The 22,488-nt window shown below is 31.5% G+C and overlaps 5 protein-coding genes across 8 annotated transcripts; 3 read left to right on the forward strand and 2 right to left on the reverse strand.

Moving 5' to 3' along the window:
* The first annotated feature begins 4,245 nt into the window (after nucleotides 1-4,245).
* On the forward strand, nucleotides 4,246-8,842 carry Pig-o (phosphatidylinositol glycan anchor biosynthesis class O). 2 transcript variants are annotated; one of them, XM_076904166.1, is made up of 4 exons: nucleotides 4,246-7,121; nucleotides 7,380-7,550; nucleotides 7,809-8,029; nucleotides 8,181-8,842. In XM_076904166.1, the coding sequence occupies exons 1-4, from the start codon at nucleotides 4,547-4,549 to the stop codon at nucleotides 8,373-8,375; spliced, it is 3,162 nt and encodes a 1,053-aa protein (XP_076760281.1). In that variant the 5' UTR covers nucleotides 4,246-4,546; the 3' UTR covers nucleotides 8,376-8,842. The 2 variants fall into 2 exon arrangements, with proteins under 2 accessions (XP_076760281.1, XP_076760282.1); XM_076904167.1 differs by having other exon boundaries at nucleotides 7,905-8,029.
* Nucleotides 8,843-9,107: 265 nt separating this feature from the next.
* LOC143429024 (uncharacterized) lies at nucleotides 9,108-11,532 on the reverse strand. The gene is made up of 4 exons (XM_076904379.1): nucleotides 11,416-11,532; nucleotides 9,577-11,315; nucleotides 9,344-9,373; nucleotides 9,108-9,255 (listed from the first exon to the last, which is right to left on the reverse strand). The coding sequence occupies exons 1-4, from the start codon at nucleotides 11,525-11,527 to the stop codon at nucleotides 9,160-9,162; spliced, it is 1,977 nt and encodes a 658-aa protein (XP_076760494.1). The 5' UTR covers nucleotides 11,528-11,532; the 3' UTR covers nucleotides 9,108-9,159.
* Nucleotides 11,354-14,915, forward strand: LOC143429023 (uncharacterized). 2 transcript variants are annotated; one of them, XR_013102496.1, is made up of 7 exons: nucleotides 11,354-11,660; nucleotides 12,351-12,684; nucleotides 12,755-12,941; nucleotides 13,020-13,250; nucleotides 13,327-13,432; nucleotides 14,415-14,647; nucleotides 14,851-14,915. XR_013102496.1 is itself a non-coding variant. In XM_076904378.1 (6 exons), exons 2-6 carry the CDS (start codon nucleotides 12,365-12,367, stop codon nucleotides 14,588-14,590), a joined length of 1,020 nt encoding a protein of 339 aa, XP_076760493.1. In that variant the 5' UTR covers nucleotides 11,354-11,660; nucleotides 12,351-12,364; the 3' UTR covers nucleotides 14,591-14,682. The 2 variants fall into 2 exon arrangements, 1 of the variants encoding a protein (XP_076760493.1); XM_076904378.1 differs by lacking the exon at nucleotides 14,851-14,915 and having other exon boundaries at nucleotides 14,415-14,682.
* On the forward strand, nucleotides 14,621-14,992 carry LOC143429259 (uncharacterized). Its single transcript, XM_076904787.1, has 2 exons — nucleotides 14,621-14,647; nucleotides 14,795-14,992. Exons 1-2 carry the CDS (start codon nucleotides 14,621-14,623, stop codon nucleotides 14,990-14,992), a joined length of 225 nt encoding a protein of 74 aa, XP_076760902.1.
* Nucleotides 14,993-19,385: 4,393 nt separating this feature from the next.
* LOC143429201 (uncharacterized) lies at nucleotides 19,386-21,428 on the reverse strand. 2 transcript variants are annotated; one of them, XM_076904695.1, is made up of 5 exons: nucleotides 21,144-21,428; nucleotides 20,688-20,923; nucleotides 20,416-20,610; nucleotides 19,989-20,264; nucleotides 19,386-19,899 (listed from the first exon to the last, which is right to left on the reverse strand). In XM_076904695.1, the coding sequence occupies exons 1-5, from the start codon at nucleotides 21,289-21,291 to the stop codon at nucleotides 19,399-19,401; spliced, it is 1,356 nt and encodes a 451-aa protein (XP_076760810.1). In that variant the 5' UTR covers nucleotides 21,292-21,428; the 3' UTR covers nucleotides 19,386-19,398. The 2 variants fall into 2 exon arrangements, with proteins under 2 accessions (XP_076760810.1, XP_076760809.1); XM_076904694.1 differs by having other exon boundaries at nucleotides 20,688-20,926.
* Between the last annotated feature and the right edge of the window lie 1,060 nt (nucleotides 21,429-22,488).

A 22,488-nucleotide genomic window follows, 5' to 3' on the forward strand; every position in this document is an offset into this window, starting at 1 on the left:
GTAGGACTGGACCTCTGGTCACTCGAATCACGGCTGGACCGGAAGGGAGAAGGGCGAAGGACCGCGTAAAAATAATGTCCTGGCTCATTTTTTAAAACCACCGACCACAGAGGGCAGGGGCCAGAACTGCGAGCGAGCCGAGATCTAGGGTGGAGAGAGAAAGATAGAAAAAGATGGAGGGAAAAAAAGAAAAATAAACGTGACGGACCGTGGATATAGGCACCGGCGATATTACGGGGGTGCAATAGCACAGACCAACCGACGCAGGATGAAACGGTCAAAGCTAAAAAGCTCTCTCTGCCGAAACGGGCTATATATTATCTGCAACCCTTCAAACACAGAACACACAGAGATCCATACATAACCCATGTGCGTATGCTCCTCTACGTGCCGTTTCTCTGCCCAGGAATCCGGCTGCGTGCAACCGCAAGTATTATACGTCGGTTTCCAGCATACTGCCCACGCATTACAATGGATAAATAAGGTGTATGTATATGTTTCACTCTTTAGGCTTGGACGATTTTGTAACATCTCGAGAAATATTTTGCTCTAAACCTTGAAAGCTCTGTTATAGGACCGTAATCACTGTATAATAAACTTTACCGTACAAAACGTATCTAATAATTTATTTTTAGATAATTCGAATTTTGGGAATAATAGCAGAGTCATTAAACTGATTTAAAAAATTATTGTGGAAGATATGGTACTATTCCAAAATCTTTCAATTGTTACTCCATAAATTTTTACAAAAGATCTCTCGTGCATAAGTTAAATTGTTCAAGGTATCTATTATTATCTAATACTATCTAATACATTATTTGCGTAGTTACAAAAATATATTCCAATGACATAATTTTCAATAATAATAAAGTTTAGTCTAAATACAATCTAATAGCTATCTAATGTAATCAAGTGCATAAGTGCATAGGCTCAAACGAGTCCATGCATATGATGAAACATGTATCAACAGGGTATACTTGAAGAGGGTGAAAATGGGCGTGGCTGGTAGCCCTAGGTGAGACAGTGTCGACCAATGCGACGACATTACGCGATATGGTAACAGTTGCAAACGCAAGCGCCGTCAGTGTGGCTGCTGCGAGCTGGCGATAGGTTGATACGTAAGGGTGTTTCGTGTATAGGCGCAGACTCGAACATTGGAAACAGTATCCAGAAGGTTACGCCTGCCGTTCGCAAGCGTCCAGATTGGTTACACATCTACCATCTCAAAGAAAGATTAATTTCCGAATTCCAGAATAGGAAAATTTCAAAATTTCATAAAGTACTACCTATAAATTGGTAGTTTAGTTTCCTTTTTACTATTTTGTTGTCTTAAGAGCCCTAAATCAGGTATACCTTGTTATCATTTTATATTTAAATAATATTATACGTTCTATTACGTTTAAATAAGATTATGTTCTGTTATATTTAAAATGGGAAAAAATATATAATAATATGTTTTGTTTTTTATGCATCATAATTTAAATTTTGTATACAGTACACACATTATAAAAAAAAAATAAATTTAATTAAAAAATTAATGTTACTTTTATTTAATCCTAAGTATTGTACTGAGACTAAAAATATGGATTTTTTTATACTCTACCATCTAATTTATAATAATTTATATAGTTTACATTGTTTCGAAGAAAGCCCATGTAAACATCACGTAGACAACACGTCCACAACTCACATAGACGTAATTTTCAAATTTACGGCACGACCTTGGTTTATGTGACAGAAAAAGAGAGAAAGAAAAGAAAAGAAAGATATAGGCAAAAAATATAGAGCACGTGTGTACCATCTAGCGGAATTAGTACGAACAATTGACAAAATCGGTAATGTATCGACTCAATTTATCCCCTTTCATCTGTATATATCTTTTTTAGTAATAAATGCAATATTACCATAAAAGTGTATCATTTCCCATTTCTGCATTAATCCTTGTGCTGTTCATACATCTTTATTTCTCTCATTTGAAAGGTGTAATTAGTTAATAATCTGCAACAGATAAGTTAATAATACAAAGATAAGTTAATAATACAAAACAGATTTGTACACAAATGTATAAAAGTACAATTAATTATATTAAAGTTATACAAAAATGAAACTCAAACTATATTTAAAAAGTATAAATAATATGTACAGAAACTATAGCAATATAATATACAAACAAAAATGGACAAGAGAAATTTAAAAAAATTGATTTACATTTACAATTATAATAATGTTCAACCTATAATTGAACAAGAGTGTATCAGTTGAATAAAGAGTTGGTAACAATAAAGAAGCTTATAGGGTAACAACTGAAAATACTACGTAGTCGATAAGCAATTTGCGACATACTTCAGAAATTGCGAGGCAAGTTTCGACAGGTATAACATACGCTAGCATGGGGTAACATACACTAGCAAACTGTACTGCTCCGTATCCCGTACAACCTGTATATGTTAACGCACGTTCTCCCCCACTCCACTGTCACATTTTTGACATTGCTGTTTTCCCACTCTGCTTACGCTACAAACAGAGCACTAAAATAAAATATTTGTTCCTAGAATACAATGCACACGTGCGAAAATATAATTTCCAAAAAATGTTAAATAACAACAAAATAAATAGCAAAAAAAATGAAAAATTTATTTTGTACTCTTTAACAAATACACTTTTACGAGAAAATGAAATCAAATTTTTATTATGCACTATTGTTCACATAATCATTATTTCGAATATTGTAACATATTTTATACTTAAATATTTGATTTTCTATCGTAAAAAGTGCAGCAAATGTCACTGTTTCTCAAGGCAAAATTCGCGCGTCAGTAAGACGAAATATTTTAACTCACATTTCTCCGAAATCAGTTGCAAATTTCGGTTACAAACTAGCACAACATGTTCTACCGGCTATACTTTTAATTTTTTAAACATTTTAATTATGCGAATACTTCTGAATTAACTTTATAATGTAAATTTAAAGTAAAAATGAGAAGAGACGTTGTCGCCATGATAGCTTGAACTATTCTACAAGAAATTTGAATTTCGACGCCTGCGCGTTCGAATATGATCAGTCAAAAGTAACAATTTTATCACATTACGGCCCTCACAATCGCTATTACAAATGAATCGTTTAAATTATTCCTACCTCTCGCGTAAAATAATTGATTGTACAAAAAAATACCATGTTTAGGTCAAAATTTAATAAAATGACAAGATTTTGAAAATTTTTGTCTTAAGAATTGAAATTTTACGTATTACAGAAAATGTATCTTGGCAGGAACAAATATACAACTTTACTTACGTATTTCTCGAGATAATATTTGTTGATGCTTCCTCGTACAGTTTGTATGATTAGAGAACACCGTTTGACCTGTAGATTTGTTGAAAAAGACTATTCAAAAGTATTTGTTAAACTGGAGTTATTCTGCGCCTACATTCTTTACTGTAACAAGCCAAGTTTGATATTAAAGTTTGTGCAAATTAAACTGCCCTTATATACTAAGTGTAAGTACAACCGTTAACCAATCAGATGTCGATGTGTGAGCAATCTGGTTAACGGTTACACTTACACTTAGTATATAAGGGCAGTTTAATTTGCACAAACTTTAATATCAAACTTGACTTGTTACAGTAAAAAACCGAATAACTCCAGTTCAACCAATGTTCTCGAATCATATAAGGTGGTAGAACTGGTTGAAAGAAACAATAATAGCACTAATGAATATTTTGAATGTACGAAACTTGAATAATTTACGTAGAAAATTATAAAATCACATTTCATTCACAATTCTGTTAACATTTTAATTACATTTAACATTTGAACCTCGCGACATTCAATTTAATACCACATAGAAAGAAAATATTTGTCTCACGATAAGAGATGCACTCGCGCAAAAGGTATAATAAGATAGAAACAATTGCCTATTTGTGGCAGCAGATTAGCTATGTCATCTATGCGTAAGTAGTAACAATTATGTATAACGTATCATCTACATTATCGATTGTAGCATTTCGATCTACAATATTATTTCGTATTAATTTCATTCGTATGAATATATACACGTACAAAAAGGAAGTTATGTTAACAGAATGAGTTTTTATTACTCCAGCATTATTTTTTTAAATTTCGTCGAAACAGTGTATCGATTTTTTATTGTATATTGATATAATACCCTTTTACCAACAGTATGTATACAACAAGACAGATCTTCGATGTAAACTACTTCTAGTTATACCGTCGTGGCAGCACTGTGATATAAATACTTAAAATTTAGCGCCATAGGAATAAGCATAAAGTTATATTCTTGCATTCATTGCACTTATGCTATAATTTCTACAGTTTTTCTAAAATCATGAATCACCAATTTGATACTCTATATTTTTAACAGTTTCTGCTCTAAATTTCTTTTAAACAACTGTTTACGCAATATGTGACAATGCAACAATGGAAAAAAGATAAGCTTACGTCAAGAAATAGGTTAAAATTAAATTGGAATTCTTTTAATATTGCGTTCATTCTAAATAACACAAGCAAATAATCGTCCGTTGGAGAAAAATGAGTAAACTATGGAATTATTTAATATTTCACGGATGGATGTCCTATTTAATGACAGCCGGTTTATTGATTTTTACAAGCGGCTTTCTATTAAATCGCGTTGCCAGACCAGAACGTGCTGAATGCAAATATTGCACGGATTCTGATTGTAACATCAAACAACTTCTTCAAAAGCCTGATGTTGCTGCGATTACATGCTTTGAAAGAAAAACACGTATTGTATTGCTAGTTGTTGATGCCTTAAAGTATGATTTTGCACATTGGCACAGTGATAACAGTTCCATCTCACCCTATTACCACAACAAACTACCGATAATCCATGAATTGTTACAAAATCAACCGATGAATTCACGCTTATACAAATTCATAGCAGATCCTCCAACTACAACAATGCAAAGGCTAAAGGGTATTACCACAGGATCGTTACCTACTTTCATTGATATCGGTTCTAATTTTGCTTCTGAAAGCATTAATGAAGATAACATTGTTGATCAAAATGCTGCCAGAGGTATTGTGTTCATGGGAGATGATACTTGGACTAATTTGTTTCCTGGTAAATTTAAACGTCAATTTCCATCAGCATCTTTCAATGTTTGGGATTTAGACAGCGTTGATAAAGATGTTAGATACCGTATATTTTTTGAAATGAAAAAGAAAGATTGGTCTTTGCTTATAGCACATGTTCTTGGCATTGATCATTGTGGACATAAACATGGTGCTAATCATCCTGAAATGACTAGAAAGTTAAATGATACAAATACTCTTATAAAGGAAGTCATTGAATCTTTAGAAGAAGATACAGTACTTTTTATTGTTGGTGATCATGGAATGACAGATAGTGGTGATCATGGCGGTGATAGTAACAACGAAATTGAAGCTGCTATGTTTGTTTATTCTATGACTCCGCTTGTAAAATACGATTCACCTAACAATATTGTGAATCAAATTGATCTTGTTCCTACGCTAGCATCAATTCTTGGAATACCTATTCCATTCTCAAATTTAGGATCCATTATACTCGGTTCATTTCCAAGTTCAATAAAAAATGGAAAATTAGAAGATGATTATTGGTACATGTTACATTCAATGTGGAGAAATATTGCTCAAACCAAAAAATATATAGATGTATATTCAGCCGATAGTTATTTATTTTCTAAAGAACAGCTTAAAAGTTTAGAAAATATGTATGATCGTCTACTTGAACAGATTAAGAGCATAAATACTATAAAAGAATTTGAATCTTTTTTTATGAATAGTCAAAACTACTATAAACTGCTTAAAGATACATGTTCTGAAGTTTGGGTTCAATTTGATTCTAGTCTAATGTCAAAGGGCCTGCTTTTAATGTTTTGTGCTCTGTTTTTCTTTTACCTATTTATTACAGGCATTCCAGACAATCATATGTCTAAGATATTCGAATCGTCATTTTTACAGTGTTCTATTTTAGCAAATTTAAATGTTGTATTAATAATATTTCTTTTATTTTTCCTAAATATCTTAGAGGAATTGAAAAACACCATATTGTTTGCCACTGGTGCAGTATCCATAGTGTTATTAATGATATTAATTGTTAAGAATTGGAATATAATTTCAATGCGTTGGTACAGTTATACAGGGGCAAAGAAGTTGTTCTACATCGCAAAGATAGTATTTCTTTTAACAATATGCTGCCTTTTTTCTAATAGTTATATTGTTGAAGAAAGTAGTGTACTGTCCTTTTTTCTTATTACACTTCTTTTGCTTCTTGTGTTTAATTTAAAAAGAGAAAGTACTAATGAGAATTTAGAAAGAAAAACAAAGCCGTTTTTAAAATCACAAACAAAATCAAACTCAAAGACAATTATAATAGCTATTGGTTTGATTGCATGTATTTCGATACGATTGTCATACTACTTCTGGCGCTGCCGAGAAGAACAGCAACGTGTATGTTCATACATAATTGGCAAAACAGGCTCCTTAGCATCGGACAACTTAGAACGAATTTTACTTGCTATAACTTTAATTATACTTGCATTATATATCACAATAATAAGATTATGGTTACAAAATTGTGGAAATCTTTCTGGTTTCTCTCCAAGCGTTTTGGTAGGACAATATTGTCCTGTTATAATTGGTGTCTGCACAGGTTGTTACTGGGTCCTTCAAAGATTACCAAAATTTGTTAAAGTAAAGTTTGCATTGTCTTGGCAAATAAACACATTGCCCAATATAGTTTATATATTGAGCCTGCTTGCAATCTTTGTTCTATACTACCGTCCACTCAGTATATTTCTTCTGTCCAAGAAAAAGGAATCAATTAACGTATACCATGACCAAAATGTGATACCACGATTGTTTGAAAAGATAAAGGAATCGATTTACCGTAAAAACATAGATATAGATGAAACACCAGTTGTTTATGGTTTGGGTACTGCCTATAGTGCCACATTTGTCTCATTAAGTGCATTTCTTATGTTATTATATTCTTTATTGTTAGGTGATATATTATCGCCTAGTACTTTCTTAATGTTTATATCTTGTGCCACCATTTTGGGCTTATCAGCTGTAGAAAGATACAGGAATGCTAATAACGTATGTAAGTATTTTGACGCTAGGTAATAGTTATATTGTAGAACTCCATTGAATTCTTCAGGAGACAAATAGTTTATATGATTTAACTTTGTGTTGAAGTGATATTCTGTTATAGATCAGGATGATAAAAACAATGTAAGAGTTTAATTAATCAAATATTGATCCAACTTTCGTTTTAATAAATGGATTTCTACTATAAAAATGATTTATGAGTAATTTAAATTATATTCTGCATTTATAATATTTGAAATGTTAAAAACAGCGGAACTTGTAGAAGTACCTATTCCTGTCCTGTTGTGTTGGTTTTTAGTAGCAGAATACTTTTTTTATGGAACTGGGCATCAACCAACTTTTCCTACCATTCATTGGGATGCAGCTTTTGTAGGAACAGGAGGACATTTTTATGGAAATTTATTACCAGCAATCTTAATAGGTATATACAATTTAACTTACATCAATCCATTCTTGAACATCTAGAAATTTTTTCGGGTTACATTCAAAAATTCATTCGCAATTACCATGTTACTGTGTTACTGTAATCTTGATCTTCATATTATTGTGTAATAGAGTAATTTCTTATAACTTCTTATTCAAAAAGCAGATGAACATGGTAATTTGTCAATTACATCCATTTTATATCTGAAGAAAATAATTTCAGAATGCCTTCTGCTAACAATATTATAATTTACAGGAATAAACACGTTTGGATCACACATTATATTAGGTGCAATGTTACCATTATTAGTAATTGTACCATTTACTTTTTATCTTATGTTTCCAAAATTAGCCAAAGTAAAATTTTCGGAAGACATTATGAAAAGGGGAGAACTGCTGTTATTTGAACAAGATTCTGTTTTCCATGCTGCAATATTCTCAGTTGCAGGAAGATATACACTACTTCATGGAATTAGAGTAAGCAATATTTTTAACATTTTAGATTTATTATTTTCGAAAAAAATTATTAACTAAGCAAATATTAGGAATTCTTGGTAAAGAAAAAATCGTTTAAAATTGATAAATAGTACTAATTTATAAATTTTTACAACTTTATGTACGGTTCTAGACGTTCGGTAGCATGCTCGCCGCAACGATTCATTGTCGTCATTTAATGGTTTGGAAGATCTTCGCACCTAAGTTAATATTTGAAGGTTTGGGATTGTTAGTGACGTTAAGCAGTGTACTGGCGTCTTTTTACATGGTGTTCAGGATCGATCGCCAAATAGAACACCTTATATCCAAAGTAATAAAGGACAGGTGATAGTGGTCCATTTTTAATGATGTGAATATAATCGGTATAGTAATCTTAAAAGCCTAAGGCATAACGTTAAATCAAGAACGCGTGCTATGTCTTGTTACTTTTTACTCCTAAAACAAAAGTTTTTATCACAGGAAAGTGTGACATCAGACTTACCGATATATACCTTACACTTTCTGATACTGCCATTTTCATAATTTTATATGACTTTATGTGAGAAACAACTATATATAGAGTAGATAGTTTTTCCTTTATTTCTTCGAAGAGCACTAACTCTGATGCTTCCTAGCACACTAACGCTACCCTGCGTGCAATGCATTGCTGATTACAGAAAAACAGAGCAACGCACTTGATGCAGGATTGCGTCCATGTGCGCTTATTATTACTTGGCCAACCGATATCATCAGTTTAACATTTTACATTCATCACTATTAGGTTCGGATGAATTCATGCTATATAATTTTCATACTGTTTGCCGCATACAAAAACTTGTATATATACATTTAGTGTATCCAATTAAAATAATATACAATTCAATAAAAAGACGTATATGTTCCAGCTATTTGTTTTTATCTACATTTTAAAATAATTAAAAAAATGTCATTTCTCGAATTTATGCCTTTTGTCAGTATGTGGTTTCATGTTCACTATGTGTTATTTTGCAAAACATACTTTATTCAATGGTATCATAGAGCGTACACGTTTCACATAGTGCGTGAAAAGAAAATGGTCAATTTAAAGATAGAGTTTGTAATTACAAGTGATAGAAATATTCCTGCTGAATAATTTAATGATGATTATGATGTCTGTGTCCTTGATAGTTGTTTCTCATGTATTCCGCCCAGTCGGCCCATTTGTTGAAATCCTCGTAACTGCTGGTATCCTGTGACAAACGAACATGTTCACAATATTCATAATTCTTAAACTACACGTACCTAGTTTTCGTAATAATTATTTTGTAAGTCTGGCACCTGCATATTAGACAATACAGGCATTTGTATCTGGAAACAAATGAAGTTCTCATATTGCATACAATCTCTTATCACTGTCATTTGTTTTGTAATGATACAAATATATTTGCTATATTTTGTTATTATTAGGAATTATTATTAAATATTATAGTATTACGTTTCGTGGTGTAATTGCTATGATAACTACAATTAAAACACTTTAAACGTTTTTTGTTTAAAAATTGTTTACTCACGAATAATTTAAGTCCTCCGCCTTGATGTCCAGGTGAAGATCCTCCGCCTGCCTGCACGGATTCTATAGAACCAGCTGGCAAACTCTGATATCCTTGATGCATTTGCATCTTAACCGAACGTGTTTGTTGCCTTTGATCAAAATTAGTTTCTTCGTTCGTTAAGGATTCAGCACCACTATTAACTTCTCGTTTCATGTTTGCTGTATCTTCAGGATTAGAGGACCAAAATGATGCTGGACTTCGAGCCATTTTCGGTCCGAATCTATCAAAACTCGGATTATATGAAGTGGAGACTCCATAATCGAAAGTGTCTAATTTACCTTTAAGAGCATCTAAAAGACTCATATTAAAAGGCATACCGCCAGTGGTATAAAGAATGTCATTAGTCATTGGGTAATTAGCATTAAATGCTGCTTCAGAAGCACCACTGGATGCCACTTTAGTATTTATTACACTTTCAATTGCTAAAGTGATATTTTTCTGCAAGTCCGTTAACATATCAAATACTTGACTTAGAATTACCATTTTTTGTTGGAATGGAAGCATTCCATCGGTAGTTGGTTTTGACCATGGCCCGGGAGGTCCAAAAGGTTTGAAAGGCTTCTTTGGTGATACCAATGCTGCAGATTTTTCATAAGAAATTAAATCATTCATTGTTGTTACCATATTGCTTTTCAAGTCACCCAATTCAGACAGTATGTTATTAACGATCGAATCTTTAGCAGCGTTGATCGATGATAAATCATCGATAGATCTTGAGATTTTTGCTTGAGCAATGTTACTATCAGGTGGAATAGATCTCATCAAGACATTTTTAACATTTGCACTATTATCACTTGCTGCCGTAGTCTTATTCAATTTTAAAGTTTCGAGTAACTTGGTCAAAAATTCATCCAACTTTTCATTGTACTCAGTTGGACTAGGAATTATCGATGATGGTAACCAAAAATCAGGTGGTACAACAGTGCTTTTGGTTGTTGGAGTTTCTGTTGAAATTGTTGATGGAGTAGTGGTAGTAGCAAGATTTTTAAATAAAGTATCCAAGAAAGCAGATTTCTTTGATATAAACATGGTTGGGTCCGCAACAGGTCCAAACGGCCCAAATGGTCCAAACATTGAAAAACCAGGTAAATACTGTTTTGGTGCTGTTTCACCTCCCATTTTTTTAAGCAATACATTTAAATCTTCTTCTGATTCTTCAGAAATTGGAGCAAGAGTGGGATAGGGTGGTGGAGGTCCCAAATCTTTCGTTTCCGGCTTGCCTGTGTCCATAATTGATCGAAGCTTTGCCACAGGAGATTCGTCTATACTTCTCCTTCTACGGGAGAACACATTCTTCATATCATAATCAGGCATAGCGTTTACAGAAGAGAATTGAGACATGGGTCCAAATTTTGAACTCGCAGAACTAAAGGGTTTAGAACCGAATGATCCAAAAATTCCACGTTTGTAAAAGCCAGTTCCATCATCTGTATTACTTTTGCTCATGCTGTTCAATGGCTGTATTTCATCTGCAGTACTGTATAAAGGTGATCCACTTGCAGCATATGGCATAAATGGTTTATAGCCTATAGGATAAACAGGTCCTAGGCCACCAAATAAATTACTCAATAAATCTGTTTTTTTTGAAATCATCATTTTAGGGTCGACAAATTTCGGGAAAAAAGGAGACTTTGGCATGTAAGGTATTGTTATAGTATCCATTCCTGTCACTGGTGGTCCAAGTGCTCTTGAATAAGCTAGAAAGATGTTTTTCGCATAAAAATGAATTTTCTTAATGCCTGATGTTTTATGTTAACTCAAACAAATTCTTTTAGAAAATTAAATAAGTTATATTACCAGATTTTGGAGGAATGTTTGCCCATGATGCTCCTGAGGAAATTTTAGCAATTGTACAAACTATTAAAATTGCGAAGAGAAAGAAAAATAACAGATCTTTCGGTAGAAACATCGTGCACCAACTTATTGACCTAAGTTGAAGCGCTACTTTTATAGCAACCGTCAATTAATAATACTTGCAAAGCTTTTAAGATTATTAGCATAGGGCTAATACTCTAATTAAAATAATCCACGATATACAGAAGGTGCACTTGTGCTTTATAATTAGCGAATCCAATTTTGTTATACTGTTTAAGAAAGCAATTTCTTTCTTATTATTATTCAAGCCATCATATGTCCATAAATATTGTTCTAACTATAGCACTAAATAATATAAATGTTATCTTTCATGATAAATACTAATAATTTCGAAAGTGGATATGATAAATGGATCATTATAAACGAATAAACATTCATTTTTTTTAATTTTATTAATATTATTTTAATTGTGCATTTTTGTACTATTCTTATTTATATTTGCAAGACGTGATAATTATTACATTATTTCTTATTTATACTAAACGTAAGAACAAAACGTTTTTACAATTAAATTTGTAATTCGAATTTAATCGACTTTCACACAAACTTGCGATATCCACGTTACTCATTTGTCCGCAATAATATACTAAGACAGCTGTTTTCATTATTTGGTAATCACCAATTCATTGTATTAGTATCACGAAAAGCTGTCATTTTTTATAAAGAGATATTTACATCAGAACGGAAATAATGTTTTCTAATAGTAAGTATCAATATCGTGTAGAATATACATTATTCAACAGGATAAAAAATACTATCTTATAATTTTGTTTTACAAAAGTAGTATAAAAATTACAATGAAAACATGATGGTAGTTCAAAATTAATTAATTGAAAAATAATTTTCTTTTATTTTAGCAACTGCAGAGAATATGAATGCTATAGTAAATGTTGCTTCTACATTTGAAAAAATCCCATGGACTGCTTTACAACAAAATTCGAAAGACATGAATGCTATTAACGCGATAAATCAGTTGCTAAGTATGTACCATCCTGATGATGGTATAATCGCATACGAACGTGTACTGAAAACTTTACTCATTTTATTGGAAAATTTGGATAGCAATCTACAGCATGAGATAATTTCTATAGTACCACTACCAAAAGGTGTATCAAACGATACAGTAAAAGATCTAATATATAAAGCTACTAAACCGATTAAATCACTTAATAAAACGTCTCTATATAACAAGTATAACTTTCATTAAACTGCTTTTCCACATGTTTGTGGTACATGCAATAACAAATTTGTCTTTCTTAAGAGTTGCTGCAAAATTTGATGATAAATCTGACACAGAAGTATTAAATAAAAGTTCAAATATCCATCTGAATCAGAACATTTGGACCAATGCATCTCAAAATTTTGAATGGAATAAAAAACATACACCTTCGGTATCTGAAGTATTCAAAGGATTTCCACCTAACGAGATTAAACCTATTGACAGTCATGTAAGAAATATAATAGTACATAGTGATAGTACATACGTAAAAAAGTTATTTAATAATAATGTAATTTTAAATAAACAGAATAAAAATGAAATTTTAAATTTGGGAATAATACACTGTGATAGATTTGCTAAAAAAGAGGATATTTCTGAACAAAAATCTAAAAAGCATTATAATTTAAACAAAAATAAGACTTATAATGTGGAAAAACAAGAATTAGAAGATGAACAACTTGCAATTCAACGAGATACATATAAAATGGATGTTATGCACTATGAAGAAGAAGAAAAATATACAATGATGAATGCACAGGTGAGAGAAATTTATATTCCTAATAATTACTTAAGAATAATTTGTAACAATTTCTGTAAGTAATATACTATTACAGATATTAAAAGGAAGCAATCTTGTAATGGATAATTTTATGATACATAAGAAGCTTGAAACAAGCATACAGAACTTTTTAAGGCGTATAGAACAGGAGATTTTAATTGGTAATAAAACTGATTTTACATTCATTAATCACTAATAGATTTCAATTTAATGTATATACCTATTACAACTTATTGTTCTTTTTATGCATATTAGATTTTCCAATATTTCCTCAGACCAGGCCTTTACATATAGGTTTTTCAACACCCACATATACCAAATTTCTAAGTCAAAAAAATCAGAAAAATATAAAGGATAAGTATATGAATAATGCAGAAGATATCAGTGCATTAAAGAGTACAGAAAAATTTATTCGGAACATATCTTCAGCATCACATCAGATTTATCCGAAACCATATCAATTGCAAATGCTTCCTAAGAGTTCAAACACTGCTCTTGCTAAATCGCAAATAGTAGAATTTAAAAACAAGGACAACATAAAAAATTTACTGTACAAGTACTGTTAACTGTTACTACTTAAGTATTTTTCATTACCTTAATACATGCAAGTGTCAATCGTGTATATTTTCGACGTGTCTATTTTCAATGAGTCTATTTTCAATGAAAAATTAATAAAAAATTGTAGAAATTCCATACAGCTAATTTCAAATCTGGAAAAACTGTCTCATACCGATATTTAAAATAAGTATATAAATTTTTTTTTTAATTTTGTTTTAACTGTTACAATTTTTAATTTTGAAGAAATATTAGAACCTTTGGACACGAACGACCCTCGTACGCACTCTAAGGGTTACAGTTATATCTTATAAATTTATAATTTTTTGTTATCACTGTCAAATTTATTTAAAAAATATTATTAATTATTTATGTACAGGTCTGCAGTAAAGCAAATGAGTGAAAAAAATTGTAACACATTACAGCAAACTGCATCTATTACAGAGTTAGCTATATTTAAAAAACAATATTATGATACACTGCTGAATATTCAAAAAACCAAAAGTTTGTTTCAATCATAAGTATTTTTTTAGCATTTTTATTTCATTTATAAATTATATATAAATTTATACATTTGTTATTTTATAGTGGCAGTGGCAAACTCCTTGGCAATAACATCTGTAAAAAGTCTCACCAAATATAAACCGTATTATTCCAATCATTCATATCAGCAACATGGATCATCGATAGTAAATCCACAATTCACAGTGCATACTATGGCACAATCGGGATTATCAAATGAATACAATACCCCATATAATTAGGTGAGATACGACGATCCAAAGCATCCAGTCATGAAACAATTAAGTCTTCCACAAAAGGTGAAATATAATTAGATGTTGAGTATTTTCTGAATATATATAATAATAGTTATTCCTATTTGCTTAAATATTTTTTTCACTTTATTCTCATTTAATTTCCATTTTAATTTTCGTTCGAACACAGAGTAAGTTTACCAATATTTATAGTATACCTTTTCCATTAGACATTATATTTTACCATTCTTTTATTCCTATGTTGAAAGGAAAGCTCTGCAATATTATGTAGAAACAGTGGATATTCAATATCTTACCCAAGATAAAAGTAAACAAATGGAGCAGGGTGTACAAAGTAAAAAATTAGGCAATGTAATTGAAAAATTAAGACAAGTAGGGAGTAGCAATTAAGTAATTTAAAAAAATTGGTACTACCCTCTACAAAATCTATTTGATTTTTCAAAACACATTAATTAATATTAATTTAATTAATTAATGTTTAATTTAATTAATGTTTAATTAAGAAAAAGCCATATCAAATAAAATTTCTCATTCTGTCGTTTATCTTGCACCAGTCTCAATGAATAATTGTACATTGATATTTTATATCTCTATATGTATTTATATACATGTATTATTTATATATAAACCAATTAAAAGTCAGCTTTGTGAAAATTAATAATATGATTTCTGTAAAGTACTAACTTTACGATCTAATAGTAAACTTAAGAAATTTAAGGATAATTGAGTTGATGACCTTTTAAGTGAAGATGGGTATGGTTTTCAAATGACTTATACATATTTGTATTCATATACATAAATACATATATTCTGTTCATATGTCAATATATTTTTCAATTTTTTGGCACTGGTAAAAGATAATAATTGAGTGCTACATTAGTCGCGAATAATTTTTAATAATTTCGTTTGTATTTCGGACGATTGCGTGACAATTTTCTGTTTAATCGCATGTATGCGAAATTTTATATAGATCCTGCTAACGTCAATCGAGCCTTAATACTTACAACATAGTAACTAACAAACGTATGCGTATATTATATTTATCGTGATTAACGTAGAACAAAGTTGCTTCTAATTACTAACATTTTGTGGTATATTTTATAATTAACACATAATATATGCGCGTTTACAACTTTTGCATAGTCTATACTATACAATAGTTGTACGTTTCATTTATTCCTAAGTGTACAAAATAACTTTTAAAAGAATAAACGGCAATACTAACTTAGGTGTTTATATGGATCATTAAATCGTTATTGTCCAGAACAATCGCTATGAGGTATAACAAATTACCAACGAGTTAGTATATACTGTAACTTTTGGTAATTTGTCCAACTACATTTATCAAGTCACAATAATCTTTCCGCATCTCAGGAAAACATTCAATATATCCAGCTTCGCAATGAGTCGACGATAGAAACATTATATACCATATTTATCGTTGACAATATTGGCAGCATCATTTTAAAACTCAGAAATGAATTTTCGTATGGATGATGCTCTCAATACTTACTAGTAATATTTATTTATAAATCGAAATACATCCAAAGGATCTGGAACAATCCGTTTTTTTTTTTTTTTTTTTTCTGCTACTGTAAGAACTCTTACATTTTGCTTTTGACATTATTCGACAAACAATAGTTAGGCCAAAAACTCATGTGTCATGTAGTACATACAACTCTTTTAGATTGTCATTATTCGGTAGTACAGTGGTCAAAAATAAGATAGACGTACGCAAGCAAGAATACTATTAAACTGCACTTTTTCGAACGTCCTTTATTCTAGTTGAATGATGATAGGGCTGAATAAATCTACTGTAGTATGAACTTCCGATGTATGATAATAAATTATAATCCTTTGAGAGTAATAAAAATAATTGCTTTTGCATGAAACTTAAATTATACATGCAGGAAAGAGATAGCAGTGTTATAACTATAAACTCTAATAATGTTTGATGTGCGTACAATAAATTCCTATTTACCAACATGTGTGTGAAAACACTTGTTTACAGATTCAGCTCACTATAATTCAATAATAGAAACAATATTAGTATCAAACAAGACGAATATCGTGTTACTTTTTGGTGCAAATACCTCTTTCTACGTGAATTACTTTCTTAATGAAATAAGTAAATAAATATAACACGAGAAACACACAAATGTTGATGATAACAAAATTGGAAGGAAGAATAAGTAATAGAAGAAAGTTTTAGATAATTTATACGAATTTTAATAACTAGTTCCATAATCGATGAACGATTGATTTGTTTTCCAATCAACATTATTTATAACAAATAAAAGAGAAAATATGTTTATTAGAAAACGAACAATCTCATTATATATGTAAAACAGATTTACATCTTCCGTTCGAACGGTTAAACTGATTTAATTACTCTTTTTACGTCCTACGATGCGAATTGCAGAGTACGAGTTCGAAGTTCAAACCTAATTTTAATGTCCTTCATATTTGTGCTATGATCTGAAGCGTTTCCAGTTAAAATTCGTACAGAAATATATTAAACAGTGTTATAGATTCACATACTAAATATAAGTTTAATCATTCATTTATTATTGAGGTATTGCAGATTGTAGCGAGGTAAAGCCTCCAACACTAAGTTATTGAAAAGTAACAAAGTTATTCGATATACATGACACTCAAAGAGCGTTATATTTCTTCTGGCAGTGTCCGTACATAAGTATATACTTTTTTTCATTTTCATTTAATTACTTTAGTTAAACTTTTAAGCTAAATATCTCTCTTGCACTGTGTAACATTTTCATCCAACATTTTTATCCATGAAGTCTATCCACATTTTTTCTTTTTTAACGCTTTATCAGTACACTAGTAATGTACCATGTATAAGAAAAATTACATTTATTTCTTCGTTGTGTTCAAGAAAACCAAATTACAACATCGTTAATATTTTACCACAACGAAGCTACCATCATATTATATACTATTTTCTTCTTTCTTTTGTTCTTTACGATTCTATATGAACACGCATTTTTTCCTTATGCTAATTAATTGATTAGACAATTGACGCGTTATACACGTCACATGTAATTAGATGCCTGATTCCGGTGTATATCCTAATATTGTATCAAAAGACAAAGTAGCGGTCGCTTATGACTCTAGTCGAAATTAGTTACTTTTTCATGATTTATGTGACTACAATAATCTTAATCAACTGAAGAAGAACAGAGATCCCAGTATAATCCACTCTGTATATACCACATGTTATATGATAAAAAGAGATTCCAAGGACCAGTCGGTCGATAAACGCAATTTCTTGATAATTTTCAAATTGTATTGTACCTCTAATACGATATGTATGTACTAAAAATTACTTTGCCCTTCAATTTGATGAATTAGTAGAGACAAGGATTGTACAAGAGTATTGGATCAGTGATGGTTCGAGATTTTCGTTTAAGTAAATAAATAATGAAATGCTACTGCGGCTCGTCAGGTTCTCTGCCTCAAAAATTACACATAACGAATGTAAATAGTGCTTATGTCTTTTACAAAAATAGAGATGGACATTTTCTAAACTACCAGACTGCGTATAATCATTAAAAACACAATTTTGTTCGTATATAAAATGCTAATAAAAAATTAGATCTCATTACGGTATAATTACAGGAAACAGTTCTCCGTTTGTGATAGTCTAATTCTGTTAAACCTATTTCTACGTCCATCTCTGTATAACAATAGCGTTGTTTTAAATAATAAATTTGAAGTAGCATAATTTATAAACATCTAATCCATGCATACTAATTCATTGTACAGCTAGTTTTATCTTCTTAAATTGGAAACTTTAAAGCTTCTGCATAATTTATTTATCTACTAAAAAAATTTATAACATATTTATAAAGTCAGATGTTTTATATTTAAAAAATATAATATCTTAAAAGGCGTTTGTAACAAAATGAAGAATTAATGCATCGACGATTCAGCCTAATCACATTTAGAAAGTTCTTTATCAAAATTGATAAATTACTTAGCATGTAGTAGTATGCATGGAGAATAGAATGTATTGACATTAAAATACAATAAAATGATAAATAAAGAAATACTTTAATGTTTAATCACTAATAGTAAGCTATACTTATACAAACAATCCTGTTAATACTTAAATTTATTGTTTAGTATATAATTGGAATGAAACGACATCATCTGTATGTTGAAGTTGGGCAGTCTGGTTGTACCATGCGAAATGTCAAAAATCGACAACTAAAGAAAAATCAATTTTTTGGCAGCATAATGTACAAGGCAACGATAATTTTGTATTCAAGATTAAAGAATGTATCGACACGAGACATTATCCCACAATGACGATTATAACATAGAGCCTTTTTATCAAACGTGGAATGGAATTTGACTTGCACTCGCGTCAAGTAACCGATAAGTAGCTCAATCTTCAAACTTGCATTTCGTATTATGCACAGAGAAGAACACAAATGTTAAAAGATGATAATAGAGATGCTGCGGTCACTGTGCACTACTTTAACGTTAAAGTGACTATTTACATACATAATTTCAAACACATTCAATTTGGGTAATTTAATTTAGAAACAACATAAATATTTCATTGATAAAACAATAAAATATTCTTTCGAATATTCTTTTTCTCTTTTATCTTTTTTCTTCAATATAAACAGTGAAAGAAAGTTCAGTATGATATTACGAAACTGTTGTTCCAAGGGAAACTTCCGTATTATATAACTGTTCCCAAAAGTCATTCACTGTAATGAGTCCGATATTTTTGTGAGACTTGTTTTACTCATTTTCAAATTCAATCAGGCAAAGCTGTAAGGATCAATAGTTTTGCTAGAACAAGGTTGAACGTCGTCAGGTGGCGGATGCCATTGTCCAGTCCACATGGCAGTGCGATCCATAGCTATCTCCGCTGCTTTCTCCATACTGTTACTAGATATACATTCCATTTCCCAGTGGAAACCATTTTGAGTCACTTGCATCGAACTAGATTCATCTATGCCACAATAGTCCTGTGCGTTATTGTTCACTGGCATTTTCGACTGCAAAGGTAATTTTCGCGGTACCCGTCTAGGTTTATTATCCTCCAGAATATGACCGCTATCAGTTTTGGTACTTATTAAATTTCCATCGCCTGTCGAACTACTATCACCGTCTCTTTTTCGTCTTCTTCTTCTCCTCTCCATATCAACATCGTCTCTTTGGATATCTTCCCCGTTAGAACCTTGCTTATATCTCGTGTGATTATGATTTTTGACAACCCCCGAAGCGGGCCTCTTAGGGCTACGTTCCTTGAGGGTAACCTGATTATACACAGACAAAATACAGGACTTATCGAATTAACTGAAATCTGTTCGCGAAATAATAAAAGTAAACGAACGAAATTACTTACTCCGGATGAGGAAGAATTGTCAACAGGTTTATAAAGTTGCGTCGGTGTGTGATTACGACTTTCTGGACTCCTACAACTTGATCCACTGCGACCGTGTATCCATGAAAGTAAGAATGCTAAAATAGCACATGACAGTCCAAGCGCCGCCGCGGCGGACAACTGAGAACGAGTGCGTTTTGGTACCCAACCACCGCTGTGGTATTCCCATATGGAGCATGCTAACAATGCACTACTCAAGGCATAAGATAAGCCTATACCAGTGAATACCCAAGCATTCTATAAGAGGTGGATTCTATCAGATATATCAGTGTCAAGATATTAAATTGCTAATAAATATATTGTATGTGTATTAATATGTTCAAATTTTTAATATAGTAGTATCAACATTAACAGAGAATAAAATATTGCTAGATTATCGATTACTTACCAATTTTGCCCAATTGAAAGGAAAAACATAGATAACATGCGAAATATCAAGGAAGAGGAGCAATGCAGTGACCAAAAAACAGAAAACTGTTACAAAGATCATGAAACGGAGCCGCCCGACTAGAGGCAACATAAATAAGCTGACCTTGGCAGTGCCGGAGCTACACAATGTTGCCAAACACGCTGCAGATGATATCTATGCAAACAATTTAACTTAACTTTTCATTCCATGTATCGATAAGTAAGAAATGATCGAGATAAAATAATACCTACAAGTAGTAAGAGTCTAACAACACCAATAGCTGTCTTAAGATGCCCCTGTATGTCACAATAAAGGACCAAATGACTCGCTCTTGGCCAAGCCAGAGCATTTGGGGGAGATCCATGGTCACCATAGCCATAATGACCATGATAATTAGCATGCGAGTCCCATGAATGGACTGTTGAATGGACCCCTGGTGAATCCAGCTCCAAAGGTTGGGAGCCAATTTGCCCCCCTGTCCTACTGCCTGCTATTAACACAATATCGAACAATGTATTATTTTCTATCATTTCTAAATAGTTTAAGTTTGTACAAAATTTGAAGCATCGGGGGAAAAAAAATGATGAGAGTTCATTTCTTACAATCGTTGAGCAAACAATTATAACATCCCAATTTACACGAAATGTACTCTCTCATAATTTTTCCCTTACCTGCCTCCTTTTTCTGATCGCTTATTATTTTCATACCAATATCAAAGTCCTGAATATCTTCAGGTCTAGAATACGCAGAGGCTGGTAATTCCAGGTCACGAATCTCTTGTAAGAGAAGCACTTCTATCTCGTCGGCAGCACATAAGTCCGAAACCGAGTGGAGATGATGCCGAGTCTCGCTCATTACTTAGACACGCTCGATTGTTTACTCCTTCGTGCCAGCCGCCGATCTTCCCTATTTGATCCTCTGTTAACCACCATTCGTTACTCATTGAAATTAGCGACCACTTTACTTGTTTGCCAGCCATTGTCTATGAGTACTGCGTGCCATCTCTTTACTGCAGGCAATACCATCCCTCCGCCTTTGGGCCACACCTATATCAATGAATTAATATTGCACAACGACAACGGGATACACAGACAAATAATGAGAACTCATATCGGTCGACAATCTGCTAGTCGCGTAAGGATCGGGATTAAGTGTTGAAATAAAAGAAATAAACACAATTAGAAATAAAAACAATTTATTCTATTTGAGAACATAACAGTAACAAAGTGATAAATAAAAATTTATAAAATAAGAGAAATAATATTGTTACCAATATTGTATTCAACCATACAAAAATCCAATTCAATGGAGAAACAAAATACATATTTTAATACATTATTATTATTATTATTATTATTATTATTATTATTATTATTATTATTATTATTATTATTATTATTATTACAATAGGAGGCTTAGAAATATAAAAGATATATATCAACTATTACCTATAACTATATATTAAAAAATAACTTATACGTACTGCATATTTTTTACTGCATATTACTAGCATATTCCTAATACTCCTAATCATATTCCTAAATATTTCAGTCCGTCTCATAACAGGTTGGAATCGTCCGTTCTTTTATTATTGACATGTATCGCACACATTTCGAATCATTTAATACTATTTAACATTATTGTCTCGAGACATTCGCGTATAGAAGTAAAGAACGAGATAACCGTGTACGAGAATACCTTTGTACAGATTAAAAATGAAATATACTTTTAACCAGTCGCGTAACAGTTATTACCTTGGTATAAAACAGAGTTTTCGGCATAAACGGAATTGAAATAAAAAGAAAATTTCTTAACGAGTTCCCTGTTCTACTCGACAATGTTAATCGGCAATGTTAATTATTAAACGTTCAATGTACACGTGAAAATAAACAATTATTTTCTATGGTTAGTCATGTTTTTGTAAGGAAGTGTTCGTTAATTCCAAATCCACATGTGGTTGCATGTGGCATCTGATCAGAATGTGCTATGTACAGTGATCACCGAGATCGTAAGTTCGACGGGAAAACGATCGGCACGTACCTCGAGTTTTTT

This window comes from Xylocopa sonorina, chromosome 11, assembly GCF_050948175.1.
Source record: "Xylocopa sonorina isolate GNS202 chromosome 11, iyXylSono1_principal, whole genome shotgun sequence".
Lineage (NCBI taxonomy): Eukaryota > Metazoa > Arthropoda > Insecta > Hymenoptera > Apidae > Xylocopa > Xylocopa sonorina.